Source organism: Artemia sp. Qi Xiang Cuo, chromosome 7 (assembly GCF_049724085.1).
Source record: "Artemia sp. Qi Xiang Cuo chromosome 7, ASM4972408v1, whole genome shotgun sequence".
Lineage (NCBI taxonomy): Eukaryota > Metazoa > Arthropoda > Branchiopoda > Anostraca > Artemiidae > Artemia > Artemia sp. Qi Xiang Cuo.
The window spans coordinates 40549140-40559374 of NC_142800.1; the positions used below are offsets into that span (position 1 = coordinate 40549140).

Here is a 10235-nt window from a genome sequence, read left to right on the forward strand (position 1 = left end):
TTAAGCAATAACTTGCATTATTTTCCAACTTTGCTGGGTAGATCATAGTAAGGCTTATTGAGTTGTAATGCTGCTCAGTTGCTTTAAAGCTTTGCGACCACTCTTTTAAACAAGTAGCTTTGATACTTGTATCGAGTACCCAGAGGCTTCCAACTTGTTGATTTTCCTTGAAAGACATATAAAAGTAGTTTATGTCTTGCCTTGAGAGACTTTAGAGGTTTTCCTGGCTTATTTTCTTATCTTCATTCCTTTGTGTGCATAGCAGAAAAGTCTAGAAAGGGGTGCAATGGTTTTCAACATTGTTCGTTAAACCCCAGGCAGCCCGAGGGCACCTGCAATTCCTCAGGGGGCCGGTTCCCTGCCATCCTGTTGAGCCCCTAGCTCCCCGATTGCCACGCACTTATTCTGTGGAAACGCGAATTATCTTTTTGGGATTGAAATGGCCTTGAGATGATGATCTGCTCTTCCTTTTAAATATCAGGGATTGGCTCAGATTTCCGATTAGCATCAGTGAACAAAATATACTTGAACAAAATACACGTGAACAAAATACAACAGTGAAAAAAATATAGATATAAGGCAAAAGGCCTAATATTAGAATGCTTTATTCCTAGGCCGCTAGTTTACACCCTTAGACATGGTTTGTCTAGGGGGTGGGGGATATTTTGCAACTAATAACTAAAATGCTTCCAGGAGATTGTTTAAAGGTTTAGAAGAAAATTCTATTTGGGAGATATTTACATCTTTGAATAAACATATAATCTCTCCTAGACAGATTATCTTGGAAATGGTCTTTTTAGATTCACAAACAATGCCTTTGCATGGGGATAGAAGAAAATTATATTTGCTTCCCATAAAAACAAGGTCTAGGTACACCATATGGAGAGTAACCCCCTGAAAATGCAATAGGAAAGGCACGCCATCCAGGGAGAGCTAGAGACCCCCTGAACTCTGTCCGGAACTACTATTAGGACACTGTAGTATTCCCTATGTTCTGGATGATTTATATCCATTATGTCTTTACGTCAATTTTCCCTTTTTGTTTCTGATTATTTTTTAGTGTTTCATATTTTACGATAAAAAGGTAGCTATATTTTTCTTTTTTTAAGCGTTTCTCTGGTTTCAAAATGAACCGTAATTTAGTAAAGTATGTCATGAATTTTATAAATATGTTTAAATAGTATCAATACCCAAAGACAAATACCAAAACTTCTGGAGAGAAGGGGGGGGGGGTAAAATAATTCTGTTGGTGCAATACTTCAATGCTGTGGGGATGCTGTGTGTGATGGCAAGTAAAGGAGTCTAATATTTTGAGCTGTAGATGACACAAATAAACCCAGCTTCTCCACTCCTTGGCTACAGCCAACTTTGAATAAACCTACTTCAATTTGCCCGTTCAAAATCGAAATCCGCGACTTGCAGAAAAGGCTTTGAGTTGAATTTACCGTCTGTCTTTATCCGTCCAACTGCTTCGATAGGTGAAATCCCTAGGTGTCTCCTTCTTCATATATTCTTGTACGAAGCATAAAATTGGTTATCATCCTGTGACTTATATTCTGCAACTATATTATGCACAGAATGTGTTTTGATTTTCGGACGGTTTAGTTGATTAGAATCAAATTGTAATCAGCGCGTATGAGAATTTTCCGCCTTTGTTCAGCCTTGCTTGATTTTCAAGCTTGAAACTTGTAAAAAACAGGATTCGCACAAAACTTTGAAAATAGAGATGTTCGCTTTTTATTTCGACCAGTTTTTTTTTCATTTTAATTTGTTTGTTGAACTTATACGGTACTTACGACCTTTAAAACTTTGCGCTTCATGTACAAATAACTTTTATTATTTCCACAATTCAATTTCAGCGAATCGCTATTCTGGAACTATTGAAGGAATTGAAACTAAGTTTCAGGGACCAGCAAAACCTTCCATTGTCCCTACAAATCCTTTGGACAGCATGGACTGTAAGTAATTCATTTCACTTCTCCCATCTAAGCTGGTTTGCAATAAAATTAATTGAAAAAAAAACTAAGTCTCAAAAATATTTACCCTAAGGATAACTTAAATTGTACTACTACTGCTACTACTAACGACTCACTGCACAATAAGCCGTCTGAGGCCAACACAGCTATGCACGCTCCTAATTAAGTCTACTTCGTTCCACTCTCCCAAGAAGTTCCAATTCCCCTTAAATCTTTCCTTACGACATCCCCCAACCCCATTCGAGGACGACCTACATTTCCTTTGGCCCTAGATAGTTGCTTGACTAGGACGATATTCGGCAATCTAAAACCCTTCATCCGCAGAACTTGTCCAGGCTATCTCAACCTTTCTCTCATTATAGCCAAAGAAAGCGGTATTGATCCACATTTTTCAGACAGCTTACTGTTTGAGATACGGTCATTCAGTCGGTACTCAAAACAATCAATTTAGGCTATTTCTCTGGAAAACATCTAGCAAATCCTCCTCCGTTTTTCGGTCCCACGCATCAGAACCCTACCTGACCACTCTCATCATTCTAGCTTCCAGTATTCTAATCGTGGTGTGCAAACGTATCTTCCTATTCTTCCAAACTTTTTTTCAACTGTGAAAAAAACACCCTGGGGCCTTGGCTATTCTATTTTTAACATCTTCGCTGCACCCACCATCTTTACTAATATAACTACTTAGGTAAGTGAAGCTGTCCATTTGATCAATCTTCTCGTTACCCAACATCATCTCTTCACCTTGACTTATTCATAGTCTTAGCGACTTAGTCTTCTTAACATTAATTTTCAAACTTTTTCTTGCACCTTGTACTCGCAAAATCTCCAAAACTTCATTCATTTTGCTAAAAGTTTCATCTAGGATGCTTAAATCATCAGCATAATCTAAGTCTAGGAGTTTACTTCCCCAATTGATTCCGTGTTCTCCTATTGCCTTTACTGTGTTCCTTAGGACAAAGTCCATATAAATGGGGATAGGACGCAACCCTGTTTAACTTGTGATTTAATACAAAACCAGCTACTAAACTCATTTCCTACCATAACCGAAGGAACGTTATCCTCGTACATAGTACTAATCACTTTAATGTATTTATCTGGTTTACCATACAAGGATAGGACCTTCACTAAAGCTCTTCTGTCAGCTGAATCAAACGCCTGCTCATAATCTACAAAAATGAGGACCAAAGGTGCTTGATGATTCAGGCCCTTCTCAATTATTAATCTAAGAGTGAAAATTGGTTGACGGATCCTCTCCTCTTCCTATAACCACACTGTTCTTCTCTTAAAACTTTATCTACAGCATCTCTAAGTCTAAAAAGTATAGGTGCAAAAAAATAATGAAGGAAAAGATTCCTGCTCCTTGCATTTTAAATACTTTCTTTGGAACTATGAAATTGCTTCTTTTTTAATCGAACGCTGTTAGTTACTAATCTGTCGTTTACTGCAGTATAGCAGGTTCTTTCTTTCCTTTTTGTTTTCTTCTCCTTCTCTTTTCCGTTTTTTCCTTTTGAACTCATACAGTAGTTAACACCGTTAAGGCTACCTCAGTGGGTTGTTGCGTTTCGTCAATGCTATTTTCATGAACAGGTCAGATGCCCAAATTAGGAAAGACATTTTTAAGCCCCTATCTCCACTTTCACCAAATTTAAAGGTTTAGAGGGCTCTTCGAAAATAGATCCTAGCTGGAAGAAAAAAAAATATCAGTTCGACTCGCACACTGAGAGCTGCCCTGCCAAAGCCTCTATTCTGTTTCCACAAGTAAAAGGGAAAGGGCTAGATAAAATTACCGTTGATGGGAGCGTAACTCACGAGCTTTCTGGCAATTTTCTTAAACAATGCAGTTGTTGAAATAATGACAAAAGCTTGCATATCTTAAATGAAAAATATCAATAGATTAACCTCGATTCCATTAAAAAATTGCAAAATAGTGCGGAAGTCACCTTTGTAGGTAATTTCATTTAACGTTGGCGCTTCTTAATAATTTATTTTTCTGTTTTTGTGTCTGTGGGAGTGCGTTTCAGTATGTGACTGTTATTAAAGTTTTTTTTAAAAGTTTTATCGGTGGTTAGCCCATAGAACAGGCCAGAGTTTTGTGCGGACAATAATCCCATACAAAACGAGGAATAGCAAATCACTTCATGCTTGACCTCAGTAAGGGTCGTGGTGCCGCTCAAAAAGGTCTGGTGCCGATATCTTGCAGCACCTTCCATTCTCAAACTCTGTAGGTAGGATTAACAATTCTTGCGTAGCTAATAAGAAAGAACCATACCAGCACAGATATGTTTTTCCCATTTATTCGAATGGAAAAAGTTAGTTGTATTAAAGAATTTAACTTTTTATTCAACTTTTGCCTAATCTTTGGAATGGGGTATGAAAGCAAAAACAAAACGAATTGTGACTATTAACATTTAATAGCACCTTTTATTTTCTTCTTCGACAGCCATTTTCTACTAATTTTCATCAGTTTGTTTGTTATTTCAGTTGAAAGTCAAGATTTTAAAAATGGTGTTAAAGTCCTGGCTGGAATTTTAAACGTCGGTGTACACCCCGATCACTTGGTTACTCTTGAAGCTGTGGCAAGATTAATAAATGAAAGGTTATCCACTGAAGCTCTGAAGAATCCTGGAAAATTCTCCGTAGAGGTAAAGCGAATGAACCGGTACAAATCTTCAGAATTTGAAGTTTTAGAACTTCAAGAGAAGTAGAAATTTCTTAGAAATGGTTCTTAATCCAATTTTTGAGGCACAAAGTATTTTAATGAAAAATTTGTTGTAATTGAAAAGTGTCAATCACAACAAAACATACATATTTTGAAGGTGTTTGTTGCAATATGTGCACAAGTCTACGTCTTTAAGGGGGGAGGGGCAGAAGATTATTTTGTTGGATACAGGTCTAATGGTTCAAACTAAGTACATTCTATTCCATCGTCATTTGTGTGTTGTTGATGGTTCTTCATGTGTGTGTGTTTGTGTTTTTTTTTTGCCTTTTGACTTAAAAATTGTAAATCACTGACGATCCTTCAGTGGGGGTTCCGCACCTGGCTGAAGATACCATACGTTGAGTTCATGTACACACGTAGAGGAAGGGGCATTCCCTTCAGTTTTATTCACCTAAAATCTCATGATTTTTACTATTTCTGTATATTTTCCTATAATTAGCCTATTTCTTATTTTGACAAATTGTCCATCTCCCCAGGTAAATTCTCATGTATTTCCTCGTTTCAGGCATTTCCTCTTCCTCTTTTGCCTCCCATGATTTCAAAAATAACCAAGTTTTTGCAACTTGAAGCTATGCGTTACCTTCTTTTTTCCCTAAGACTTTTTCTTTTTTTCTCGAATCTTTCAAACAGTTCATGGTAACGAACTGTAAGTAAGGAGCGATGCGGCTCAATAGTAACCAAAACTCTAAGACAAACAACACAACACATAACCGAAACAACAGAGTCTTAATAACTATAGACACATTGAAAGAATCGAATTTTGATACTTATTCAAAAAGTATAAAATTTGTCAAATTTAATGTTACTCATCAAAAGTTTCGAGCCTGGAAAAATTTATCCAATTTTTGAAAAAGGGGGGAAACACCCCGAAAACATCATGTGATCTTAATGAAAACAACACCATTAGATTCAGGATATCAGAGAACCCTAGTGTAAAGGTTTCAAGCTCCTATGTACAAAAATGTGGAATTTTGCATTTTTTTTGCCGGAAAAAAGATCCTTTTTTTTTCTTTTTTTTTGCAGGGGTGATCATATCGAGCCACTGATCCCAGATGATCCGGAAAGGGCTCATTTGATCGGAAATCACAAGTTCTAGTGGCCTTTTTAAGTAACCAAAAATATTGAAGGGCAGCTAGCCCCCCTCACACAGTCATTTTTTCCCTAAAGTCGCCGGAACAAAATTTTGAGATAGGCATTTTTTTCGACATAGTCGGAAAATGTAATAACTATGTCTTTGAGGATGACCTCATCCCCACAGTTCCTGGGGGAAGGGCTGCAAACTATGAACTTTGCCCATTGTTTAAATATAGTATACGTTATTGGAAAGTATACACATTTTTTCAAGGGGAATTTTTCTGGTGGAGGCGGGGGGGGGGGGGGTTACGTGAAAGAATCTTTCCATGGAGAAATTTTGCATGGGCAAAGGGAATTTTCCATGGAGGGGAGTCAGGTTTCCCCAGCATTACTTAAAAGCGATCAGAAATTAAACAAAAAAACAAACAATTTTTTTCAACTGAAAGTAAGGAGCAACATAAGACTTAAAACGAACAAAATCTATTACGTATATGAGGAGGGTTATCCTCTCCTCAATACCTCGCTCTTTACGCTAAAGTTTTTTAGAACTTTTATAAGAACTTATTATTCTAATTAATAGGCCTTTGTGATTCAGGAGTCTTTCTTAAATAACTGGAACTAAAAATTCAACTTTAGCTTAAAGAGTGAGGTATTGAGGAGAGGGTGACCCCCCTCATATACGTAATAATTTCTGTTCGTTTTAAGTTTTAATGTTGCTCCTTACTTTCATTTGAAAAAACTTGTTGTTTTTTCATTTAATTCCTCCAATACAGATTTGAAACGCTATATTACACAACGTTTTTACCTTATTTTCTCCAAGGTGTTTTATATTGTTCTCCAAGACAAATTCGAAACTGCTGTGTTGACTGATTTTTAGCCAACGATGCACAAAGCAGGCAAAATACTTTTTTGACAGGTTTATTTTAGATTACACGAAAAAAAAGGGATCTCACTTTTGGCGTTGTAAAATCCCTCTATGCAAATCCCCAAGGGACAAGGGTGCGATACTTATTTGCTCTGCAAAAAAATTCAAAGAATAGTAAGATTAGAAATTAATAGGACAATTATTTGGTTAACCACCGTTTACCTCTCCCGCCTATAAAATGTATATAGCTGCTTCGTGTCCATACATTATTGTGCTTTTGCATACCTGCAAACAGGAGGAAGATATGGAACCTTGAGATTTTTCCGAGGGACCCCGTCCCCTCTAGAAAAAATTTAATTTTTCAAGTGTAATTTTTTTCCTGTTTTGACCTTTTTCTTCAGTATGTTCAGGGGCAAGGGGGGGTGCAGTTCACCCCCAGTAATGTGGAGAAAACATTATTATATAGCCCATGCTCCTTGAATATCCGAAAGTAGACCCCTCTTGCTCCCCCCCTCCCCCATGAAAATGCTGTAGGTTCGCCCCTGAGTATGTTGTTAGTTATTGGGGCTGCAATAGTAATTTACTATGGTTAGTTGCAATTTAGTAAGTTCAATTTGCTTACATTTTCATTAATTGAAATATTATCTCAAAATCGGAGGTTTTTTTTTTTTTTTTTTTTTTTTTTTTTTTTTTATTTTTATTATTATTATTATTATTATTAACGCTTGTTTATAAAACTACACGCGATAGTTAGCTGCCACATCGCTGCTGTTTGGATATGGCCGTGGAATAGCATTAACGTTTGGGTGTTTTTCGTTGATGCTGCGTAGCAATTTGAGGGCGAGTTTCCATTCAAGTAGATGTCTCTTGTGGCATCAGTAAAGAAGCGGTTCTTTATTGGACTTCTTCTAAAACTAATATTTTTACCCTTTTTTCTCATGTTGTAATCACTTTTTATTTCTATTTTCTACTATAGATAATTGCTTTTTGTTTTTCTTTACAGATCCCATTCTAAATTTGTTCATTTTGACAGTCGATTTTAACGATGTATCAATTTACTTATCCCCGAAAGGAAATAAAAATCTTAGACATTAAATAGATACAGTTGCATTGCTTTAATAAATTTTGTTAGTTCTGCTCTACTGCTCTATAACAAGTATATATTTATGCTATAATAAATATATTATTACTTTATGTATCCAAGTGCATTGAAGTAAAATGGCAACCAAATGCCTGGCGCATGGAATTATTTTGGGACTAATGTTGTTGTTTGTTTCTGCTGGAATATACATCCCTCCATGCATACGGTGAGGAAATATTTACACCGAGATAGGTTTTATATTAACCACGAACGAAAAATATTGTGTTTAACCAGAAGGGTACTTTTTGCTTTAGAAGCCTTGATGGTCCATTTTGGGACTATTTAAGTCACGAATTTCTTTCTATTGGCTTCACTTTTTATTCAATCCATTTTGAAAAGACTGGGGTTGTTGGCAGCATTATCTACTATTCTGTAAATAGTTCATCCTTTATTTGTATGGGGTTATATGTCAATGTCATCAAAATGACTTAAAAAAACTTCAACATCACTAAGGTGTATGGTTGCCTTTGGTAATTTATTATTCAACCTAATAAAATTATTTTGTTCTATGAAGTCCCCTAACGTTGCTCATTTTTCTTGTTTTGTTATATATATTTTCTCACTTCGTCTCAATGTTATTTTGCTTATCGTTAGTGTTGTGTTATCGTAACATTTTTGTTTTCATTATAATTATCAATATAATATATTTTATTTATATATATATATATATATATATATATATATATATATATATATATATATATATATATATATATATATATATATATATATATATATATATATGTATTATAATTATATATATATATATATTATAATATAATTATATATTTTATTATTATATACAATATATCAATAATATATTGATATATCATCAATATAATATAATATATTATGCTCTAATTTGATTATTAGAGCAAGACATATGAAAAGAATTGTGTATAGGAATTCTGGCAAATTCCCCTGTGTAAAATTTACCCTGATAAGTTCACCCCCTGGAAACTTCCCTCCCCATGGTAGATTTCCCCGTAGAAAAACCCCCAGTAGAAAATTTCTTCCCCACCCCACCCGAAAATGGTGGGGAGGGATATTTGTTATAGTAATAACAAATACTATACGCAAACAATGGAAAAATTTTATAACTTAAAGACCTTTCCCCTGGGGCTGTGGGGGGGGGGGTCATTTCACACCAAAGGGCGCGCTTATTGAGCCTTTAAACTGTGATGAACGACATCGATGTCACGGAATTTTGATCGGACGATTTTGGGAAAGAAAGGGGAGGGGGCCTAGTTGCCCTCCAGTCTTTTTGATCACTTAAAAAGGGCACTAGAACTTTGAATTTCCATTCTAATGAGCCCTCTTCCAATATTCTAGGACCACTGAAAAAAAACACACACATCCATGATCTTTCTCCAGGCAAAAAGAGAAAATTCTACATTTTTACAGATAGAAGTTCAAACCTCTGAAATAAGACTCTCTGATACGCTGACTCTGAACTTTCATTAAGATTGTGTGACTTTTAGGGGTGTTTCCCCCCTTTTTGAAAAATCAGGCAAATTTTCGCAGGCTCGTAGCCTTTGATGTGTAACACTAAACTGTAAACTCATATATTTGGATTCAGCATATTCTTTTGATTATCTATCGGTATCAAAATTCCGTTTTTTAGAGTTTTGGTTACTATTGAGCCGCGTCGCTCGTTACTTAGAGTTCGTTACCACGAAGTGTTTGATGAGGAATATAAAAAGACTTCTCTGTAACTGAACCTCGTATTCGCAAAATGAAGCGGACTATTCTTGAAACGATGCCCTGGCTGCTCAACTATATGTAATCGTTTACAAAAATTATTAACCTCAACTATATGTAATCGTTTACAAAAATTATTAACCGTCTCTGCCTTAACAAATTGGTGTGCGAAAGCACAGGATGGCTGGCCCCCATCCCCCCATTGCAGTTCCTGGCTGAAGGGCCTTGAGACGGAGATCAGCAACGCCGGTTTGGATTTTAATGGTCTAGTGCCGAATCCTTTACCTTTTTTTACCTTAACAAATTCATCCTGCCCAAACGGTCAAATGCATAATTATTCACAAACAACTTTAGGGCATTCCTTTTTTTTTCTTTTTTTTTTACTAGATGGTAGATAAATTAAGCTGAAAACCTATCTGCACTGTATCATCGTCTTCAGCCGTCACTATTGTTTGTTTTATTTCAACTTGTTCTCTGAACTGTTCAAATAAGTGTCTTTTTCGTGGGCGTAACAGAAAGAGAATTATGTTAATCCAGATTTTGCGTGTTTTGAACTCGCGAAAACAGCTCTCTGTGGAAAGAGAATAAAAATTGCTAAAACAAACATAGGGTATTTATTTATTGTTTAGTTTAGAGAGAAGGAGATTTCTTTTTATAGCTGCTGAGAGCAACATTTTTAGCAACATTTTTAAGAAATTTAAAATAAATTTCTTGTGTATTATTATCTCAATTAATCAGTAGTTGTACCGAACCAAT

The 10235-nt window shown here is 35.7% G+C and overlaps 1 protein-coding gene across 1 annotated transcript in view; it reads left to right on the forward strand.

Moving 5' to 3' along the window:
* Nucleotides 1-4699, forward strand: part of LOC148950271 (tRNA-splicing ligase complex subunit RTRAF) — a 35144-nt gene extending 30445 nt beyond the window's left edge. Inside the window, exons 3-4 of the mRNA XM_089091538.1 lie at nucleotides 1860-1958; nucleotides 4461-4699. Of these exons, the coding sequence (XP_088947664.1) occupies nucleotides 1860-1958; nucleotides 4461-4684 (323 nt within the window). The 3' untranslated portion in view covers nucleotides 4685-4699. The remainder of the gene's footprint in view (nucleotides 1-1859; nucleotides 1959-4460) is intronic.
* Nucleotides 4700-10235: the final 5536 nt, after the last annotated feature.